The following is a 24,113-nucleotide window of genomic DNA, read 5'->3' on the forward strand; positions in this document are numbered from 1 at the left end:
CAACCCCTCACAAAGTAAAGGTCACAGACTTATAGCAAAGGTCTAATCTCAAACTTCAAACATCAAACATTCCCCCCCCCTACCTCTTACCTGAGACCGCCAACCTCATAAGCCCACCAATCACCAATCACTATCACTTCCCATCCCTTCCCATCCCTTCCAAATTCCAAGCACATTCCTCTCTCACAAACCAGCCAGCCAGCCATCTCTCCTCACCCTCTAATCTTTCCTCCCTCCTCCCGTCATCTCCCTTTCGTATCCTTCGATTTCAGGGAAGCATACGGAGTGCAGATGTGCTAGGTTGGAAACAATCATGCGACGGTATTCGTTACATATATATTTACCATACGGAGTGTACTACACCATGGGAACTAGGTAGGTAAAGGATGGTAAATCCAGTAACTACCTAAATATCTATTACCTAGTATCTACCCGAGCTACTCAGTATCTCTCCAGCTTTCGAGCTTTCAAGCTTTTGAATTTTTGTTGATAAATAACCGATATCCCTGCATCTTGCACAACCCTATATCTTGCACACTTTTATTTATTGAATTAAAAATCAATTGTAAATTCAAAATTGTTATAATAACTTCAAAATTAATATATAAAAGCTTCAAAAATATTGTAAAACAAAATCAAATTTCTAAGAGATTTAAAATATAAAACAAAATAATAATCAATTTAAAATAACATTATTATAAAATATTAAAAATATAATATAAAACTATATTAAAATTTATTTATAAAACTAAAAGTTAATTTTTCAAATTCTTTTATATTAATATTTTTTAAAAAAAGTTTAAACATTAAAAAAACATTAAGAATCAAGTTTTAAATAAGATTTTAAAAATAAATTTAATTTAATAAAAATAAAAAAGATTTAAAATTTATTTTTAAAATTTATTTAATCTTTTTTCTATAAAAAGAAAAAGAAAATTTATACTTTAAATTAAACTTATTAAATTTAATCTTTAATTATTATAAAAGAATATGATACTAAAATAACAAAATTATTTTAAAAATAATAGATAATTTAAAAATTAATAATAAATCTATTGTAAATTAATAAATAAAAAAATAATAATTCTGAAAATATGATTTATCTTTTAAAACTTGAAAATTATATATATTCTTTCTTCAAAAGAAATATATAATAAACTTATTTTTAAAAGATTTTTATTTAAAAAAAGATTTTTAATTTCTTCAATATTTCTAAGAATTCCAAATTCGAAATTCATTTTTAATTCAATCCTATGATATTTTATTTTTGATATTGATATAAAAAATAATTATATATTTCAAAAATTGTATTAAAAAACAAATTGTTCAAAAATATCTTATAATAAAAATATTATTATAATATATAATTATAATTGTTTTTTTAATAAATAATTATAAATATATATAATTAATAAAAAATATCTTTCTTTAATTTTTTAATTTAAATTAATATACAAATATTATTATAAAACTAGCTTTTCATTCAAATATTATGAAATACTTAATTTATAATTACTTTTAATTTAAAAAAAGATAATTTATAAATCTTATTATAATAATTCAAGATCTTTTCGAATTTTTAATATAAAGGCTTACTTTTTTAATTCTCTATATAAAAATAAATCAAAATTTCATATTATTCAAAAAAAGAATAATTTTATTTATTTATATTATCGAATAAGTTAATATATAATATTTTTATATTAATATTTTAATATTGAAATATTATTATACTTTTTAAATATTCTCAATACTTCAATTTTTGTTTTGAATAAAAATAATATAATTATATTTTAATAAAAAATATTAATAAAATATAACGATTAATCAATTATTATTTGAATTTAATATATTACTTTGAAAAGAAATAAAAGTGTGTAAGATATAGGGTTGTACAAGATGTAGGGATATCGGTTAAGTCAACAAACAAATAAATTATTGAAAGACTTAAGCCAACAAATCACTAAACAAATAAACAAACAAACGAATAAATAAACCATTCAATCTTTTCGCCATCAAACGAACTAACTTATCATCCAAAATACACAATTCATCAATCTAACTGTGTAATCTAATCTAATCTAATCTAATCTGCTCTGATCTCCCTTCCTCTTCTCATGCTCAAGTACACAAACAAGTCGAAAGTATTCATCTACCTATCTACCTATCTACATCAACACAAATAAAGAACACCTCTCAAATCACCATACATATGTATCTATACCTACATACCTACACATATACACATCCATCCATCTAAACCCGATTCCCACCCATTCTCACATCCAATCCCCCAATCCCCCAATCCCCCACCCCCAACCCTCCCATCCTCAAAGAAACCCAAACCATAAAATCCAAACATAAACATAAAGATACAAACAAAACAAAACAAAACAAAACAAAACAAAACAAAACAAAACAAAACAAAACAAAACCAAGTCTACCTCCTCAACCCATATACCCATAACACATCTATATTCTACAATCAAACCAACCAACCAACCAACCAATCAATAAAGCATTTCATCTTCATTTCCCACCGAGGATCCAGTATTCAAACTCACTCCTTTCAATAAATAGGTAAATATCAATCTCCCATCCATTTCGTTCTCAATATCCCATCTCAATATCCTCATTAATATCCCCATCAATTCAGATTATCTATACACGCATCTTCCCACACATCTACCTACCTATTCATCTAATCCACATGTATATATTCACTCACCTACTCAACTAATATATATATACCTAATATACATATACTCTATCTATTCATCTTATACTAAACCTAATATCTCTTAATTTCTCATACATATATATATATATACCTACTCACTTATATATATACTCATCTATATATATACTCATCTATATATATATACTCATAAACTTATTCATTTACTTGTATACTTACTTATTTACTTACTTACTTAGTTTTTTTATTTACTTACTTATATATATATATATAATTACTTATTTATAGACTTACTCATTCTTATTTATTCATATATATAAATATTTACTTACTTACTTATTTACTTACTACTTATTTATATATTTACTTATATTTATTTAATTAGTTATTTACTTATTATTTTTTAATTATATAATTATTTACTTATTTACTTACTTACTTACTTATTTATTTACTTATTCACTTATTTACTTACCTACTCACTCATTTACTCACTCACTCACTCACTTATTCACTCACTTATTCACTCACTTATTCACTCACTCACTCACTCACTCACTCATTCACTCACTCATTCACTCACTCACTTATTCACCTACCTACTCGCTCACTTATTCACCTATCTATACACTCACTCATTCATTCACCCACCAATCACTTATAATACCCCTTCATATCCCCTCTAGGCTGCACACAAATTATCTGTATAAATAGATAAATTATCTGTGAATTATCTACAAATATATAAATAATTTACAGATTATTTATAAATAATCCATAAATAATCCATCTATTCATATACCCGCAGATTATTTATAAATAATTTGTAAATTATTTATATATAATATTTATAATTAGTATAAATATTAATATAAAAATATAAAATATATAAAGTATATTAATTATTTATAAATTATTTAAAGCTTATTATTAATACTCAATTTTAATAATGATTTTCAAGTTATAAGATTAAAACTATTAAAGAATAGACAAAATTAAATAAGAATATAATTCAATTAATTTTATTACTTTTGAACAAAATTATAATAAACATATTATAACAAGAAATACTATAAAACCTTCTTTATAATAAAATGAAATTTGAGATTTATTTCTTTAATTATTTTTAAGATTTTTATATTAACTTTATTGAGTTTTATTATATAATTATAATCAAATAAGAAATGATAATTAATACTCTTTATTTTCTATAACCTTTATATTATTATTAATTTAAGGGGGAGGGGGAATTTTATAGATAATTAATACTTTTCTGAATTGTAATATAGTAGTAGGTTATAAATATGATTTAGAATTATAATAATAAGGTAATGATTGGAATAATGATTAAGATAATGATTGAGATTAACAATAAAATGATACTAATAATAATAAACTAGCTAAAGTTGAAGACCGTTTTCTTTTATTTTGATCTTTATTTCATTAAGTTTTATTAGGTTGTCTTAATAGATTAGACTTTATATTAAAAAGATATTATAAATCCATATACTTTTCTATAACTCTTCTTTAACTTTTTTATTCCTCTTGAATTTCTTAATCAAAAAGCTTATTCATCATAATAATATAATTAAGCTCTTCAATAATTAAATCTTCTTTATTTACCTTATATTTTAAATAATAGTAGTAGTAGTAGTAGTAAATTCATAATCGATTTGGTTTATATAGCTATGCTAAGATAATACAATACGCCTATATATGATTCTAATTGAATAAGGTAGATGGAAAAAAGAAATAAAAACCTACATCCCTCTGAACTTCCCTATCAAAACTCACAGGCAATCTCCCGAGCAATTCTTTTAAGTTTTTCGAATTGTTTATATTATAAATTCATTATGTCTAAAAACCTTCCTCCTATTAGATCCCTTAATATATTTATAAAAACTCTATACTTTTTATTCTATTATAATAATCCTTTTTTTTTATTCAATTTCTTTCAAAATATTATAAAAGCTATAATTAGTTATAATATAATATCCCTTTTGGAAAGTTGTTTTTGCCCTCTAATACTTCAAGTCCTTTAGGAATCCTATTATAACCCCTAATCCATTACTTATAAGCCTTATATTCATCTTCTCCCATAATACATCGATAATATATAATTTCTTTTTAAAGCTTAATATCTTTTATTTCCTTTTCTCCCACCAAATTATTCTATCAATATAAAACATAATATATTAGGGTCTACCGGATTACCCTATTAATATAAGGGATAAGACTATATTATAAAGCTAAATAATTGAATAAAATTGAAATAGTAAATATAATAATGTTAGGATATTATTGTTTTAATAATATATACTCTACATTAAAAAGTTATTATTTCTTCAATTGTAATTAATAATATATTATCTATTATGTGAGATAATATTGAAATCGATATTTTGTAATAATATTATATATTGATATAAAGTGTTATATATTTGAATTGGTATATTATGAATGTTTTTCGGAAATTTTAGTTTTTCTTTTTATTATATAGGGTAGTTATAGATATATTGGTAGAATATCAAATACTATATTGATATATTTCTTGTAAAATATTTCTTAAAAAAAGCAGAACTTTTTGAAAAGTTTCCATTTTTCATTTTTCTATGCCCAAAAATCTTCTTCTTTATAATTGAAATCCCCCTATAAGATCTCCGAGTATTGAAAAGTCTAAATTATTATAAAAATTTATAATTTAACCTTTTCCATTAATTATATTCAATATGGTAAGTTTATTATTGATAATATCAATATTGATGGTTTTGATATAAATATACTAAACCTTTCTCCTCAACACTAATAATAATACCTTTTTAATCCGGGTAAATATTAATTTGATGACTTTGGAAGAAAGTAGAGAATGATATTCTAATTTAAATGCAATAAAGATTAATAAGTTTTTTTAGGAAAATCTTTCCTTAATTTTTTTATGTTTTTTTCTAAATAATATAAAAGTAATATTAAATCATAAATAGTATTATAATTTAAATATCCTTGCTAAAAGCTATATATATTTTTATTAAAATTGAATATTCTTTTAATAAAGGTTTTAATAAGAGGAATGTAAAGAATATCTCTTATTATTTATATAAAATTAGAGAATAGATCTTTATTTCTCTTTTAATAAGATAAAGAGATTTTATAAAAAAGATCTAAAAAGATTCTATTAGTAAATAAAAATCGATTAATATAAAGATTAGTATAATTAGTATATATCTATAAAAAGATAATAATTTACTTTTAAATCAATTTATCGATTTTTTAAGAATAAGAAGCCGAAAAATATAATAAATTTATTATTATTATTAAGATGGTTAATACTTTATATTTTTTATTAAAAAAATTAATAAAATATTACTTATATTCTATTCTCTAATTAATGATATCAAATTGGATTCAAAAGTATTTTTTTTGAAATAAAAATAGTTTGAATGTAGAGTTTAATATTGTAATAAATATTAAAATACTATTTTGTTCTTTAAAGATTTGTTTATAATATTTTGTTAGCTTTTTGATTACAATTTAAATATTAGTTTGAAGTAATTAAATCTAATTATAACTTAAAGCTTGTAAATATTGATTACGTTCTTCAAGTCTTTTAAAGAGTTCTTTATAGATTCGAAATATATATATAATAATAAAATTCTTAATCTCATTAATATTATTAATGAAATAGTGAAATAATAAAGTAATATTCATAATTGAGGTGAATCACATAGTATTATAAGAAGAGTTGAATTGTATTTGTTATCCCTATTGCCTACTACCCAAAGGATAATATATATAGGGATTTTAAGTATTTATAGGGTTCTTATTAGGCTCGAAAAGGTTTGGTTTTTTATTATATTATATAATATATTATATAAATGTAATCTTTAATCTTGATTAAGATTCTCCTGAAATTCTATATTCTTTATATATTCTTTACTTTTATAAGCTTCTATATGTTAAAGTATTGATATAAGGCTTAAAGTTATTGTTCTTATTTAATACTTGTAATTCTATTTTGTTAATTTCCTTATAGTGTAAAGCATAAGTTGTATTACAGTTTAATATAATTATTCATTATTATCAAGAAAAGCTTGTTATTTATTATACTATACTATAAAGCTATATATAAATATGGCACTTTTTGTTTACTTGTATTTAATATAGCTCCATTTATTATATACATTATCTTCAATTTCTTTTTTCTTTTTGAATTTCATTGTTTTTTTGTATAACTATTAATTATAAGTACTAAAATATGGTTATTTTTAATATACTTGAGTTTTTAATTTTTACACAGTTATCTATAATCTTTATTATTATAAAATTGAAAAGTATTTATAATACTAGTATAATAAACAATATTATAAATTAATTAATTTACAAATGTTTTTAGAGGTATATAATAATCAACTTTTCTTTTTCTTTTTTTATATTAATATTTAATTATTTTGATATCAATATTGTTCTTTTTTAATTTATCTTTTTCAATGATTATATCTTACAAGTCATTTTCTTCAATCAATGTAATAATATAGCTTCTTCCCGGTAGTCTTCAATTATTTTAATTAATACTAATTCCTTACCTTATAGAAATCGAAAAGAATACAATTTCTCTCAATTTCTATTTTGTTTCTTTTTATTTTATAATATATACCAAAATTTCCTAATGATAATCTCCTTATAATAAGTAATACTAGATTGTTTACAATTGGTTTTGGATAGTCTCCACCTCATCAATCTTAATACATTTCCTTATTTCTTTCTAGTTAATATAAAAATAATAAATATAAAAAAGAAGCTGAGTATTATAATAATAATAATAATATTAATAATGATATACCTAAAAAAAAGGGAAATTCCCATTTAATATAAGGATGATATCCCTACTTTTAACGATTTTATTCCTTTTAATAACAAATTTAACAAAAAAACATACTTGCCTAATTTCAATCAATTTTTCAAAAGGATAATTAATTTTATTGATTAAAGCTGTAAATCTTTAATTATTATCGAAAATTCTGGTTCAAATTATATTAAAAAGAAAAGATATTTTTTCAAAAAGAAGAGATATACTATTAAGCTTTGATAAGCAATCTATATTACTTTTGTCTTAATTACTTTCTGAATTAATTTTAACTTTGATATTATAAATTCTTCAATTTGCTTTTTTGCTTTAAACATTTTATATTAAACAAATCTTCGAATTACCTTAATCATAATGATTTTATTATTTATTAAAGCTATTAGATTTATAAAACAACTTGTTTAAAAAATTCATATAAGTATTTTGAAAAAAGGTTTATTAAGATTAAGAATAATATTAATGTTAGCCGGACGAATTCCATTGTTTATTAGAATATGATTATTTCAATAAAAGTATTATTCTTTTTTTGTGTAATTATAGAAAATATAAGGAAAATATATACCTAGATAGTTATTTATATAAATAAATTAAAATTTATTTTAAGGTTTAAAAATACAATTGATTCTTTTTATAAAGACTTGATCAATATATTGCCCATCAAATTATCTAACTTATTAATAATTGTTAAGAGATCTTTCGTTTTCTGGAAAGTCTTTATCTTTTAGATTTGAAATAATAATTAGAACCCTTTTCAAAATAATAACAACCCTACTCCCACTAATCTGTTTTCTCAACCTATTCCTTTTTTCTAAAAAATATACCTTCCCATCCTTATTCAAATAAATATTATTTCTAAATCTTTTTCGATTTTGTTTAAGTTATTTTGGGTTTAAATCAAAAATGTTCCCTTTCAAACATTTTTTAATACATTTTTCTTTTATATTCTTTTTATTTAAATAATTTATTTCATATTCATTTATTTTATTATTATCATTAATTTTCATAATATTTTCTTCATTTACTTCTTATCTATTATATATTTTTATACTATCAATCCTTAAATAATATTAATATATAATTCTATAATAATAAATGATTTCAATAATAAGCTTAATAAGCTTTGAATAAATATTTCCGGATTTGATTGGTATTTTTTAAATCTATAATTTTAAATAAATGAAATATTAGTTTATTTATAATAATGAATTATATTTATAAATAAAGGAAAATATAAGTATAACTAAAAGATATAATTATAAAAAAATATAATATAATTAATATCAATAAACTTACTTAACATTTATAATTTTATCGATTTTTTGTAAAATTATATTAATTGGATTTGATATATATTAATTAATTTTTTTAATATATTTATAAAAATCTTAATAATTTAATAATAATCAAAAATACTTAAACTTCTATTGAGTTAATATTTTTGTTAAACTATTAATTAGCATTTTATTTATTAATATATGAATAATAATAAAGCTTCCTTTTTTGTATTCCTATTATAGCTATATATTTTGAATATTGATATAATATAGTTTTATTCAGATTCTATGATTCTCCTTTATTATTAAATAAATAATCTATTAATTGTTATAAAAGATTTAAATAAATACTACCTCAAGTTATATTTCTTTAAAATATCTTTTAAACATTATAATCTTTTTTATAATTCTTTCAATACTAAAAAGTTTTGTTTTCATTATTAATATAATTATAATGTTTTAATGAAAAGCTTTCTATATTATTAAACCTTTATATATTAAGATTATATACCCTTGAAATAACTATTTCATTTTTAAATTATTAGTAAATGAAAAATCAAATATTATAATATAACGTAACGTATGGGGAACTCGGACATATGGGGAACTCGGACACTTTTTCAATTATTCTACACGCGATCTTGTTCTACGAGCCACACAATCCTCCAATTCCAATTCCGAATCACTTGAACTATTCTCTAGCTCTTCTTCTTCAATCTCTTCTTCTGATTCTTCAATTGGGCGTTTGCGTGGCCGTCCTCGTGGCTTTTTCTCCTTCGGTTTTTCCTCCGCCTCACGTACCATTTTCAATACTTCCTTAGTACTAAAGACAAATTGACCTTGTAATTTGACTCTTTTGCCTTTAGTTCTTTTCTTTCGAGTCTCAATTACCTCCTGAGCATCAGAGAGCTGTTTCCGAAGTAGGGCTATCTCAGCATTTTGAGATTCTACAAGCCTAGTCATTCTCTTGGCATATCGACGAGTTGGCGATGCAGGAGAACCACTGCTTGCTAGAGCTGTATTAAAGATCTGATTTGCTTGCCTTAGTTCTGTTCCATCTGGAGGAGAACTCCTGAGTATAGACAAGTCTAGGTCTTGATTGGGGGTTCTCATTTGTGGAGTAGAAGGTTGCTGGGAGGAGTTAAATGGTAATGAATCGAGTACTTTTCGTGGGGCAAAAGGTACTAAACCAGCTCCTCTCCAGCCAGCTTTAATATTAGAAGAATTCAATGCTTTTTTTCTAATATTTTGAAAGAGTTCTACCCATTCAGCTCTTTGGATTCGCTTTACACCAGCTCGAGAATATCGATCGACCTCTAAAGCATGATATCGTTTCATTGGCCCATACACCGCAATAGCAAGTGGCTGAAGCAAGTGAGAGCAATGAGGAGGTAATATAAGTAAATCAATATCATTATCTATACAGAAAGCAATAAAGCTACCTGTAATATGGCTTGAATGGCCATCCATGATCAAAAGTCGAGGTCGGTCACCTGACACTTTCTTGGATTCTGGTTCGAAAACCCTTTTTAACCATTCTAATCCATGGCTATTTGAGGTCCATCCATTTGTACTAGTAGAGAACTGCCAGCTTTGAGGTGTGTCCTTTGGAATCCATGCAGAATTCGTATTCTGAGCCTTGAAAATGACCATAGGTGATAGAGCATTTCCAGCTGCATTGACACATTCAAATGCAGTTATCCATTCTTGCTTGCCAGCTGTAACTTTCCAATTCGATTTCTGAGTAGAATCGACTATAATGCGCGTACTTTGAGTACTTCCAACTCCAAATCCGGTTTCATCCATATTATACATATCATCTAATTCATACTTTCGCTCAATGAGACGCGTGCGAAACGCGTCAAACCAAGCCTGAATATTCTCCGGAGTTGCTTCTTTAGCCCGATTAGACTCTAATTGACGTGAATAGCATGTTTTAAGTTCTGGATGTCGTTTTTGGAATCTATAGATCCATTCGTGGCCTATAGGTGGAATTTCTGTCGAGGTAGGATTTCGAGATGACGCGACCCGAACGCGTCGAAGACGAATTTCGTCGGCCATTTCCTTCACCAACATAGGTGTAGCAGGGAATCCAGTGATGGTAAGTCGTGAAATCCATCGTACAAGAGTATTTTCTTCTGCGTTTGAAAGAATTTGAGCCATTTCGTGGGTTTGGGAACGTGTTTTCTTCCCAGCCAGCCTATCAGCTAGGGTAGACTTAGGGACTTCAAAATGCTCTGCAGCCTTTCTAATTGATTTAAATTCTTTCAATTGAAGTGAAATTATAGCCTTTTGAAGCTTCTCTTCAATTTGAGCAGATGTAGAAGGTGATTGGGTATGCATAATAAAAGTTATTGCGGTTTCAAGTTGGTGATGGGCTAAAAGTGTCCGAGTTCCCCATATGTCCGAGTTCCCCATACGTTACGTTATAAGAAAACATAAATTTTGCAGGGATTATATCACAAAACATCACAATGTGCGGTAAGTAGGTTCCAGAATTCTTATCAGTAAACTTGAAACTTGTCGAAGGACTCACATATCAATCTAATTATGATTCTGGTCTCATTCAAAATCTTCTTTTGGGATGAGTTACTCATCTCTGTCTGCTCGCGGAGAATGCTTTCGAGATTCTGTATTAGCAGTGTGACTAAAAGAGCTGGATAGAAAGCTCGAATAAGGCGTCTTACCATGTTTGAAAGGTCGTTTGAGGAGGTAGATTTTGTAGAAACGAAAGAAGGCAGACGCTCGTTTGAATTCTTCAAAATCGTTGTTAGTTGGAAGTATGTAGGGTCTGGTCCGTCTGTTCATGAGATGTTGAAGATATTAAAGAATAGTGGAGAAAGTCCTCATCTCTGGTGTTATAGCTGGGAGAAAGGATGAGGGAGGAGTGTATATTCTAAGAAGCTGAAATAGAGGAGAAGACTGACTACTAGAGTTGATTCACTACTTATTCATAGCTTTTGTGCTCAGACTTTTTTTCGATCACGAGATTTGTTGAAAAAGGTTGAAAATTCGTTTCCAAGTGGCTAGGGTAGTAGTGAATTCAAGATTGTGAATCTAGACAGACATCCAACATTCGTGAGCAGCTGGAGATGAAGGCTGCACTTTGTCTTCGAGTTGATCCACAGTTTCATTGCCATGAAATGAGTAGAGGTAGACAAATAGGAAGTGAGCTGGTAGAAAGGAGTATGATAGATTGTATGCTGGAACTTTCTTCAACTTCTGCTTTGTTGTCAGAAATCAGTAGGAAGCTGTATTATCTGGTTCGAAAGTCTGCTCTAAATGTGATTATTATTGAAAGCCTAAGAACACTTCTTTGGTCTAAAAAGATCAACTACTCATCTGGATGTTCTTGGAATGTTCTTGTCTAAATTTTGTCTTCATAGGTAATGTAATTTCCGATCACTTTGAACCAACTGTTGGTATTCAAACCCCATCTACCAATTGGTCAGCCACAACAATAACATATGAGAAAGCTCTCCGAAGTGAATAATTGTTACCACAACTACAAGAGATTGTTGTTACACCTAGCATCTTCACTTCTTTCACCTGGTCAACATCCTCGACCTTTAAAGATGTCCAAATAAAATCTCCACACCACATTTCTACACCACAACCCCAGATTGAAGAGATGTCTCGAAGTATTTTGATCCTTGCTTTCATTGTCGCCATTTGTTTTGCAAACAACGTCACTTCCAAAAAGATTGCGCTTACTGGCTTCAAGCATAAGAGTCCTTCTCCAACCAAAACCTCCATTTCGTCAAGCCTCAAAGTCTCCACGAGAGCACCTGCGCCAACTACCCCTCCACCAAAACCGCATTTTCCGACATTTCAAGTCGTCAAACGAGAAACAGTGGTCGAATCATGCGGCAACTATCAAATTCCGAATTTTGATCTCGAATTATTCATCGGAGATACTTGTCTGGTTGACGAAAATGGATTGATGTTCGGAACTTGCTATACTGGTATTTCAGATCCGAGGAGTTGTGGTTGGCCAGGGGTCTGCGTCGACGAACATGCCTGTACAAGTAGTTGTGGAAGAACATCAGTTCCAAACATAAGTGCTACAACTTGGTATGTGAGCTTTTCATAGGTTTATTATTTCCAAATTGCAAAATCCACAACCGAAATTGAAAAGTTCGAAGGGCAAATAGAAAGAGAAATATTTCAAGAGTTGGAATGGGCTCTAGAACGGATTATACTGACACTCTGATCTAATAGTGGTGGGAATGACGATGGAAATGATTATTGCGCCATGTGGTATCTCGTATCGGATACATATGTCTATACATCCATCACATGTAGTGATAAACAGAGCTGGAAAACTTGGGAAGCCACTTTCGTTACGCCAATTTCTGTAGATCTCGCTACTTATTTTTCTACCACTACAGCAAGGTCAGAAACCTCAGAAACGTCAGCAACGCCAACGCCTACAGTGTCATCAAAAATTTCAAGCATACTGACCATCTCAATTGGAAGCCCAACCGACGAAGGTAACAGCACTGTCGATACATATTCTCCAGATAGTATTCACTCCTTGGGCGCCATCATTGGCGGAATTTTTGGCGGAATTGGTGTTGTCTCAATTTTGGGGGTTCTTGTCTGGCTCTTTCATCGTCGCAGAGAGTCAAATAAAAGAGCCAGCAGAGCACTTGCATACGATCCTGGACATTCTTCCTCTGAAGATCATGACTTGCCCAATGCAATGAGTGCTATTCAAGCGGAATCTGTTCATCACTCTGTCAGGTCGTCGAAGCCCCCCGGAAGTCCCAGCCAAGGATACGTTCCGACGGGATATACAGATAGTCCACTTGGTAGTCCGAACATTGATAATGGCAGTATACATACTGGTGGAATATTGACACCAAGCGCTATGAGTCCAAGCATGAGCCCAAGTTTCATGGCACTGGGTGACGCACAAAGTATGCATAGTGCCTATGCTGATCAGCCTTTGTATGAAATGCCTGCCGATCCCATCAGACCTAGAGAGTTACCAGCATGAAATTCAAGCGTTGTTTGACTGTGCATCGTCTACGGAGTTTGGGACCATTTCAATGGGGGATTTTTGAAGGGTGCACTGTACGTATGGAGTTTTTCGGAAGTTGGAGCTTGTCAATGGGTCGAGCCTTTCGAAGAATCATATTTGGAGTTTTCTAGGACTGCTTATTTCATGGTTGGAGGGAAATGGACATACAGTTTCGTTTCGACATAGTTTCGAAGATAGGGGATAATAGATTCGTAAGGTAGTTCTCGGAATTTAATCAGGATTATTCAGAGTCTTCTCCATGGAGTTGTCTCTTTGGGTAATCCTATGATACAGATTTCAGATTTCCTAGTTAATTAGATGATACAAAACGATGAATAATTAGGGTTTATAAACTCAAAGCATAATAACTTCATGTACAATTCCAAGCTCACTTGTTTCGAGAGTAAAGAGATGAGCATATATGTGATTGAGGTGGATAGCATGCCACTGACTGTGAAATCTTAGAAAGGCATTGAGCTCGCTCTCGAGCCGCTGTAATGAAGAAGATGCGTGCATATGTTCGAGACATCACAATCTTCTCCATCCACTTCACCGATCCTACGTTCCCATAATTATCTAACCCCTTTCTGCCCTACCTACACGTGATGATAGCAAGACCTACCCCGCTTTTAGTCAGTCTTCAAGTTCTTATCTTTTCAATCTTACATTAACTTTACAAAGTACAACTTCATATTTCGTGTACTTGCTCTATTGCCACATGTGTAACCATCAATTTTCAATCTTTTATCAAATTCTAGACCGCCCTTCCCTCTTCCACTTTGTCCTGTTAAAAACTTTGAATCGTACCAATTGAAAGGTTTGCAGGAGCTAAAACCGTTGACATGTACACTATTCCTACCCGAATCCACTGATTTGCGGAGTGTCAGGCTTGTGATAGCCTTGTGTTTTTCTAGTCATTTCCCAGTGTGTTGAAAAAGTCCAACCGAACTCAAAGGGAACCCAAAACCAACTAGACGGGTCCGAACGGGTAATAATCAGACCACTTAATGCAAGCTTCCTTTTATGGTTCAGTTCAAGATTAAAAAATGTGGAATGGGGGACTTTCGCCAAGAAGGGGCACTCATCGAGGTTACATTTGATCAAAGTGATTTGTACAACAAGAACGATAGGAACGACTGAACTGCAACATCACACAGATACAAGAAAGGGTTGATTACTCTTTCGTCACCCATATAGACAATAGGCTAAACAGAACAAAGAATCTTGGATCTAAATACCTAGTATCCAACCTTTGCTGCAATCCAGTATATCGACGATATTCTTCCAGCGAGACCTTGCACAGATACAAACGGGTTTGATGTACTGGTGTGAAGAGTACTGGACGGTCTCCCAACTTCAAGGTATCAGAGCATGATAGGAGCACCGACACCGAACCCCGTCATCGTCATATGTTCCCAGATTTGCAAACGATAGGCAGTAATTTTGGTTCATACGACACCGACATTTACGCCTCCTCACAATCTCATATTGTGACTAATTTGATATCGAGACAGTGATTCCAACAGCGCCACCACTGAATGAGGCACGAGACCATTCAGAAACTACAATTCGTTAGGTACTGAGAATTAATTCGCGAACAAAGAAACTCTTCACTGTGCCTTTCAACCCACCTTCGACTATTGATATCCTCACATTCAAATCAAGATCCAAAAGCAACAACACCCCAAGTATCCACTCAGTTTGTTCGACAGTTGATACCAAATCGTCCTCGGACCTTGGGCCTCTGACTTTGATCATTTACAGGGTCATAGTCGAAACTTTGCAACCTGCGCCAAAGCCGCCAATACTGATTCGTCCTCCCAGCTTTGCAGTAGTTTGTTCGAACAATTCAGCTATAAATATACCTTCATATGCCCGCCTGGTCGAGGGTTTACGCCTGCGAAAGATGTTTCTGCAGAAGCTTCGATCTTTTTCCTTTCCATCAAACTCCAAGACTCCCCTGGAGAACGATAAAAAGCATCACCAATGTCGCAAATCACTTAGAACTCCTAATACTGAACACAAAAACCCTTTGTCACCATCCACAACCAATTCTACGAATGGTTCCCATAGTTCTCCGCGGAAAACAAGCATAGGTGCAGAAGTCAAAGAGACATCCAAAATAAACAATGGGATGGATGATAATATAGAAGGACGAGAGTTCAGGGAGTATTTGGAAAAGTGTAGAAAGGCAGAAGAAGCAGAAGAAAGAAAGAGGAAGAAGATGGCCGAAAAAAGGAAGGAGGTCAATTTGAGCCCGTGGGCTAGGAGGATGTGAAGTGGCAAATAGGAGAAAGATTTGTCGACTCACCTTCTCGCTCTGTTTATGATGTGGAGGAAAAGAAAGCCGGCCTATTCGGAATCCTTGATTCACGAAGACACGATAAGACACACAAATAGATTGAGGAAACGACGACAAAACACACACATGCGCAACTTCTCAGAAATCCCTCGGGAGATTTTCGATGAGTACATGATACAATGTGGAAGGAGAACGCAAACCCTTCCTGCCACTCTACTCCCAAATTCTAGCTTTGGCCGTTGCATGAATCATACAAGGACAACTCGGCGAACAGATACGTCTCATACGAAATCAAGAAAGACGAAAGATTTCTACGAACCTCGAATCCACTCAAAAACTCATACTATCCCCATCCAAGTATGAAATTTGAGCTTGAAGCTCTATCCCTTAATTTACCTCCATGCGCAACGAACGACCCATACTATGACGCTATTTAACGACCGCACGATATTCAAATTCCTCTTTCCTTTGCCAGCGCCGTTTTCACCTCAGTCGATACCCTCAAACCATTTCCATAGCTTGATTTCCGTCATTCCCCGCTCTGTTGCGATCTAGGATCTACATTTTCGCATCGAGTCTTTCGATATTCTGAATCAAGAATATCTTTTTGTAATTTCTAGTAAATGAATTTTTTTGGCCAATATTGTACCAAACCAAAACTAATTTTTCCATTTTTTATTATATACAACTTCCATCATTTTTCGTACATCAGCTAAACTTATATGTATTTGCCATATTCTGCACCCCAGAATATGTCGAATATTTTGTGCATATTGCGTGCTCCTTCAGGCCATTCATTCCGTACTTAATTATGCTGCTTTGCATGAGTATATCTCGCTGAATAGGTATACTTATATATTTGATAGGCTATGATATAAAACAGTCAACGCCCGCAGCTTCTGCGGGATATATATGTCTATCATGGAATTTATATCTGGAAATCTGCGATGTTCACCCAGGTTCTACCTGACTGCTATTAATATACAGCATATTTGCACACCAGTGCAAAAATGAGCGATCGATTACCAACAGCTACCATTTTTGTTCCTCCTATTTGGATACCTAGGTATATCAACATACTATATCTATCCAGTCCCATGAAATATCATGCATCGAAAAGCCAACCTTCATTCCAAGCATGTTGTTTTTGTTTTTTTATTTTTGGCTGATTTACTGCAGTATTGATATTATTGTTCATGAGAATATTTATGTGAACCCACAGGATAGGTGTGAATTACAACCGACCTTTTAACTTTAGCAGGGCTCAGGAGTTCAGGACTCACGATTCTTATCTACAGCTTTCTTGGTATTTTGAAACGGTAGCTCAGCTAACACGACATAGCAGATGAGGATACGATCGAATAGAAAACCATGGCATGGTGAAATGATACCTAGGAAAGACTTGTACATTAGAATCCCAAAACGATATACCTGTCTAGTTTGTTATTTCAGAGATTGTATGGGTTGAGAATAGATATTCTAGTTCTACTATTTCGACTCCTAATTATCGGGATCACCGATCGTTTCCTTTTGATAAGCCATGAAATGAAAATGAATATGAATATGAAAATGAATCTCTCCAATCTACATGACTCGAAAATCACATCCTTATCCTTCCCTTATCTTATCACCCCTCCACTCCCCTCCACTCCCCTCCAAGAGAATCCCCACCATCCATTCATTCCCCGAACTTCCTTCTCTAGCCTCCACTTCGATCCCACTTTTCCGCTTCTACCCCGAAAAATCACGACCGGGTCAATTCCGGCATATATCATCACTGATTCACCTCACATCTCTCTCCCTAGATCCTAGATCGTCACCCACTCATCCCCAGGTTTCGTCCGGCATACTCGATTCAGTTAGCTTCCAGACGTTTATAGGAAAGCCGAGAAGGGTTTGGCAGATCAGGAACTGCGTGCAGACATCAAGCGTTGGATCTGGAGTGATGTTTTGGGGTTTTCTGGTCGAGTGTGAAGATGACGGCTCGCGGGTAAGAGGGGGGGAATTCCTCGTAAAGAAGGGTTTACAGATGTAATATACTATCATAGACTGTATGAGCTAAGAGTAGAAAATGGAATGATGAGATGGGAATTGGATGGATCTAGTGATTTGATCATTAGGTTTAAGTTTAATAAACTAAACTGTGGAATGCTGGAAATGAATATCCAATAGCAAGAGGAGTAATCAAAATCTATATCGGAAACACACGCGTGTATTCTGAATTCCTGACTAGCAACTCGTTCTCCATATCAAGAATGTCCGCTCTATCCTATCTGTATTCTCCACGTGAAACTTGGTATATTGTATATTGTATATATATTCGTTCACTTTGAAGTTTGATGATCGGTAGTAGATAAATAGATAATTAGTCGCATCTCTCGTCTCTCTTCTTTCGTCTTACATCTTCATTTATATTCTCCTTTTGTATTCTCTGATTCTATCTTCGCTTCTAGATCCATATATACATACATATATACATACATTCATACATGCAATTTAAACACTACACATCACTACCACAGCTCAACTCCTGTTTCATCTAGATACCTACCTACCTACCTAATCATCTATCATCTATCAGATTTCAAATCTCAGATCTACAATCTCCACAACCAGATCCCCCACCAACACCATCACCGTCCTCCTCGAAATTTGAGATTTGAAATTCGCACACTTCTAAATTCTCAAACATCACCAAGCCGTCCATCCAACCTTCCACGTTCTACACACCCAATCCTTCGAGTCCTTCCATCATCTATCCACCCACACCATCATCATCACCCCGGAATCCCGTATCCCGCAACCCCCCAAATCCATCTATCCATCCGACACACATCACACATAAATGGTCAAACTTCACCTCATACCTAGGTACCAAGTCTGCGTGACACATTACACATTACATATTTCGCGCACTATCTCTCGTTGTCATTGCTATTACCATTAAACCGAAATTCCAGAAATTCCAGGGAAAGCATCAATCAATCAATCAATCAATCAGTCCATCATCTAAATGCGAGAATCTATCAACTCCATCTCCATCCCCATCTTTCATTCATTAAATACCTACCTACCCAGGAATTTAAGACCTCGTTTCAGATCTTCTTTTTCGCAACACATACTCGAGTACATATCCACATACATACATCATACTATTCCATCCCCATCCATCCTCTCATTCTCTACTCCAACAAGCAAGATTCTCTGTTCCACACGTTACTCACCATTACGTATTACATGCACCCATAGCAAGAAACCCATCAATTTCATTCAAATCTTGCTTAATGTCCTATCTTTCTCTATATGTAAACATCCAGAAGTTAAACCGATATCCCATCTCAAACATCATCATCGGTCCAAAAACAACCATATAAATCCAATCTCAATCTCAATATCCACATGGAAAAGCCCAAGTGACAAAGTCACGGTTTCCAACAACAACAACAACAACAACAACAACAGTAACAACAACGACTAAAACGCCAATTTAATTCTTCGACTCTCAAAAAAAAAGCCACCCAGACGCCTCGCTAAAGGATACATTTTCACACCCTATCATCAACTACATTGCGACTCACAGGTCAAGCCACACAGGACCCGAGTACAAAACATCCCTTTACAGACACAGGGCCTAGAAGTATCCCAAACCAAAATCAGCTACTTAACCTCACATCCTCAATCATACCCATTCATTCATACACAATGATTTCCAACATCAAGAGAAAGCTTGCTTCGTCCTCAGCTTCATTCTCATCGTCATGGCGAGAAAGAGAACAGAACACCTCATCGAGTAGTAACAAGCGACATCAATCTTCCTCTCGAACACCGCAATCCCAACGACAATACCAGCAATGCGATTCAGAGCAAAAATGTTATTGTCCCCGTCATCGCAACTCCTCTGCGACGAATTGGTCCATCACATGTACACTTCTCAATGAGGCAACTTCCTATCAACCTCCCAGACGCCAAGAAATAAACAGCCACTCACATCCAGATTCCTACGAAGCATTTATGCAAAATGCATTGGAAGAGGAGCAAAGACGGGAAAGACACAAGCGAGCTGTGCGCAAAGCAAACGATGCGTGGCAGCAAGGATTTCGAAGATCAGACGCTGCTGGGACGAGGATTTGGTTGCAAAGTTGTGGGTTAGCCAAGTAGGACTGTTTGTTTCAATGTCATTCATTAGCTTTGTTTCATACATATCATACCGATAACGATTTCCTTTGTTACCAGATGGATATGAGAGGGATAGGAAGAAATTTGTATGGGAGTTTGATGAAGATATACCCAGTATGGAAAGGATGTGGACATGAGAAAACAAATATAAATAGACCAAATGAAAGAAATTAGACTCACTCTCCCATTCCCAATCCTTCATGACACCCACCCAATGCAATTTACCTCTAACCGTCAGCTCCTGGTCCATCTCCTCCGTAATAAGACCCGCGGCTTGTCTTTGAGCCATGAGCTCCCCAAACGATCCCTGAGACGGCCCCGAAATGCTATGTCTATGTCTGTTTCCCACTGGTGAAGCTCTCCTACCCTGCCCCCTAATTCCCATTTCATTAAGATCCAACAGATCCGAAAATGAAATCTCATCGTTCCTAATCCCATTCTCCATTCCTCCCTCGAACCTTCTCATATTATCGCTGGGCCCGCCATGCATCCCAGACATTCCCATTCTCCCGCCATTCTTCCTCATCAATTCTTGCTCTTTCTTCCTAGCAACTTCGTCTCTTCTTCTCCACACTTCCTGCATAACTTCCCAACAGCGATCGATATTCCCAATCCACATTCTTCTTCCCATACTTGCCCATCTTTCGTCAACCCAGGCCCTATCTTCGGCATCCTTTGCTTCACAGCCCGCCGCTAAGAGTGGATATATCTGAACGATCACGAGGCGACTGCTAAGCGGTACTGTAGCTAGGAAAACTAGAACTTTCTTGGCAAATTCTGCACACGTTAAAGATGGAATTTCAGGAACGGCTTGATGTAAATGGAGAAGAGTGGCGTAACGATAGGCTTCGGCTGTTTGGAGTGCGTGTTGAATTTCAGAAGTTGGATCTTCAGGAGTTAAGAATGCGGTTGAAGGTTGCCACTGCTCAATTTCTTGCTTGAGTTCCATGGCTTGTGATACTATGGCTATAGAATTTGATTTCGACTTTTGCACTTTGCGACACAGATTTGCAGCGCGACCAATTAGAGGAAATAGTGTTGCCGCGCTGCCCATTAGTGGATCAATTTCGGACATTTGAGTGACGTTGGCAGGAGAAGAAGAAGAAGAAGCAGAAGAAAAAGAATTGGAGGAGAGATTATTAAGCGGCGAAAGAATGTTCTCAAAATCTGTAGAATCTTCATCATCAATCGATGTCAACCTAGCAATAACATCCATGTAAACCCAAGTGTTGCAAAGAAATTTTAATCTGGCCAGATCATCACCCACAAGACTCCTTTTATTGTGCTTTATGAGTGCTTGATTGACCAAGATTTTTGCACCTCTGAGATGTTCAATCCCAGTTGAGATATGCTGATCCCAAGACTCGGCAAATGCAAGGACAAGTGTTGTGGCGAGTGCAGTATCGGTGCGCATTTTTTCAATCCCTGTCGCGAGGGAACGAATACTACGACGCATATGTTCCATGCCGTCGACGCGAAGGGCAGGCTTCTCTTTGGATGTATGAAAGGCGGTCATGGATGCAATAGCATGATACAATGCGGGGGAATCCCGTGCCAGAGGCCAAACTAATGTTCTCCATGGATTCTCTGTAGGACCATCTTTGACAGATAAAATGCCACATGTCTGCTTATCAAATCTAAGCATTAGCATCTCTGGGCTACCGGCCGGAACATCCGGCTGTCGATATATTGGACTGAAACTCCTGGGAGATACACTGGGAGATCTTGATTGAGGTTGACAGGGACTCATTGCCAACCACATATCAGCATCAGATAAGGGAGGCTTTCGAATGATTTCCTCAATATCATCTTCCAGAGATGAATCATTCGTCATTTGAAATTGAGTCATATTAAGGCTTGTCATTGGCATACCCATCATTGCTGATGTCATAGGAATGGACGAAGCCATGGACATAGACCGCGGCCTTGTATTTGGATCCGATCCAGATTGTAATAGATCTGTTAATCTTGGTGACTGACCAGAGAAATTTGATCTTGTTGGTGTGACTAAACCGGTATCTTCAAAAATGCTACTTAGACTGCTTGTGACCGAATCCGGTTCAATCCTAGAGCGTTGAGAGTCATCCTGACTAAAATTAGGCGTGCTCATATCAAACATAGGAGAGAATCCCGAATGAAGCTCCGGAAGCGAAGTCGGGACATCAAAAGTAGACGGAGAAGGCACTGCGGCATTGAAAAACGAGTCTTGCATCTGCGTATCTTCCCCGCCGGGGGTAGAAGCCGTTCTATCAGAAGCTACTGGACTTGCAGCTGTGGAGTTATCTGGTGCTTTATCCAGTGCGATTGAACCTAGAGATATTAGAGCCAGTCTATAGAGCTTGTAGTCATTGTAGTACCTCTTTTCTTGGGGGCTGCTAGCGGTGGCGGTTTGTTTGTAAATGTAGCTTCCTCGAATGGCCTCCATTTGAAATCTTTCTTATATCCTCCACAGGAAACGCCTCTCTTATGACATTGCTGACAAGAAGGTTTTGTTTCATCGCATTTTAATCGTTTTGCTTTACAAGTTATGCAACCTAACAAGTTGTAAGGAGTTTCAATTAGCATGTGAAGCTTGATGCGGGGCACAAGAGCTCTTATCAATCACGAAGATAAGAGATGTGAAAATGAAGGTATCCAAAGCTTACCATTCCGACTTTTTGATTGCTTAGGTTTGTTGATACTATGTTCTTTCTTTGAGGATTGAGCAGCGGATGGCTTGGAAGTAGATTGCTTTCGTTTTTTAGATGGTGGAGGTGGTTCTGGTGCTGGCTTGAGAACAGGGGAGGAAAGAAATGCCGATGGAGAAGGTATTGTTATCGTCTCCATCTCAAAGAATTCTTAGGAGGATACATCGGTGTATATGAAAGTGATCTTGGAATATTGATTCACAATTTCCCCAGGAGATCAAGTTGGAGTCTGGAATCAAGCTTGCTGCAACCACAACTGATCTTGCTGCTGATGATGATGATCTTCTTGATGTGTTGTTCAAAAATATGATAGGAGATACATTCCATGGTTGATTCGGAAGTCTAGGACTCCTTCAAAAGGGTGGAGGAGAATCCGAGATTCGAATTCATAGATTAATTTGTTATTTTGATTGGTGAGTTAGATGTGTCAGTTTGTGGAGAAGCCGAGCGAAGTCGCCCGAGAGGATCAAGTAGCGTATCACTACAGGGGTCAATAGCAGATGATATGATAGCGAGTGATACCTAACTAAGATGTAACCATCGGACGTGAATTGCCGTTGATGATTGGAGAAGAAGTTTAGGACATGGTGAAAAAAAGAAACACTTCGAGAGGAGTTGACATGATTGCTTCTTGATTAATAATAAGCTTCATCTACTCGCACTCATACATGGTACATACTTCGAGGTTCGTACAGAGCTTTGATAGAGGGAAACCGTAAATCCCATATGCTTTTGAAAACCGGTTCAAGGCACTCTTTCAAGGTTTACAATTCTATCCAATTCGTATCGATATGGATGGATTCATCATTCTCATAGTATCTACCGTCCAATCTCTTCTTTTCTGTTACATAACCTCCGCTTTCATTTTGAAAAAGAAGTGTGTAGGGCTAGACGGGGATCTGTATTGTAGTGTCATGTCATGCTGATAAGTCTGATAGGTTGATGCAGCGGGCGGTTTCCGAGGTTCGAATAGATAAGTTGATAACGGTGGGAGAGGAGTTCGTGTGATCGCAGCTGGTGGGAAATCTGGATTCTGGAACGTTTATCTATAGAACGGATTGATTTCATTCGGAACTTCCCAAGTGGACA

At 33.6% G+C, this 24,113-nt stretch overlaps 4 protein-coding genes across 4 annotated transcripts; 3 read left to right on the forward strand and 1 right to left on the reverse strand.

Moving 5' to 3' along the window:
• Positions 1-12,237: 12,237 nt before the first annotated feature.
• EAF01_003518 (uncharacterized protein) lies at positions 12,238-14,320 on the forward strand. Its single transcript, XM_038911772.1, has 3 exons — positions 12,238-12,255; positions 12,310-12,907; positions 13,055-14,320. The coding sequence occupies exons 2-3, from the start codon at positions 12,465-12,467 to the stop codon at positions 13,833-13,835; spliced, it is 1,224 nt and encodes a 407-aa protein (XP_038773007.1). The 5' UTR covers positions 12,238-12,255; positions 12,310-12,464; the 3' UTR covers positions 13,836-14,320.
• A 1,445-nt stretch (positions 14,321-15,765) lies between these two features.
• Positions 15,766-16,137, forward strand: EAF01_003519 (uncharacterized protein; the record flags this gene model as incomplete). Its single annotated transcript, XM_038911773.1, has 1 exon — positions 15,766-16,137. The coding sequence occupies one exon, from the start codon at positions 15,766-15,768 to the stop codon at positions 16,135-16,137; it is 372 nt and encodes a 123-aa protein (XP_038773008.1).
• A 3,726-nt stretch (positions 16,138-19,863) lies between these two features.
• On the forward strand, positions 19,864-20,319 carry EAF01_003520 (uncharacterized protein; the record flags this gene model as incomplete). The annotated part of the gene is made up of 1 exon (XM_038911774.1): positions 19,864-20,319. The coding sequence occupies one exon, from the start codon at positions 19,864-19,866 to the stop codon at positions 20,317-20,319; it is 456 nt and encodes a 151-aa protein (XP_038773009.1).
• Positions 20,308-23,163, reverse strand: EAF01_003521 (uncharacterized protein; the record flags this gene model as incomplete). Its single annotated transcript, XM_038911775.1, has 4 exons — positions 20,308-20,321; positions 20,518-22,647; positions 22,695-22,871; positions 22,983-23,163. 4 exons carry the CDS (start codon positions 23,161-23,163, stop codon positions 20,308-20,310), a joined length of 2,502 nt encoding a protein of 833 aa, XP_038773010.1.
• Between the last annotated feature and the right edge of the window lie 950 nt (positions 23,164-24,113).

The sequence above is a fragment of the Botrytis porri genome (assembly GCF_014898465.1).
Source record: "Botrytis porri strain MUCL 3234 chromosome Unknown BPOR_004, whole genome shotgun sequence".
In the NCBI taxonomy this organism is placed as follows: Eukaryota; Fungi; Ascomycota; class Leotiomycetes; order Helotiales; family Sclerotiniaceae; genus Botrytis; species Botrytis porri.

Excerpts from the sequence above, each read along its gene's own strand:
- EAF01_003518 (XM_038911772.1), top strand. The coding sequence starts at position 12,465 with ATGTCTCGAAGTATTTTGATCCTTGCTTTCATTGTCGCCATTTGTTTT. Across the intron at positions 12,908-13,054 it reads AACATAAGTGCTACAACTTG|TGGTGGGAATGACGATGGAA; the intron begins GTATGTGAGCTT and ends CTGATCTAATAG.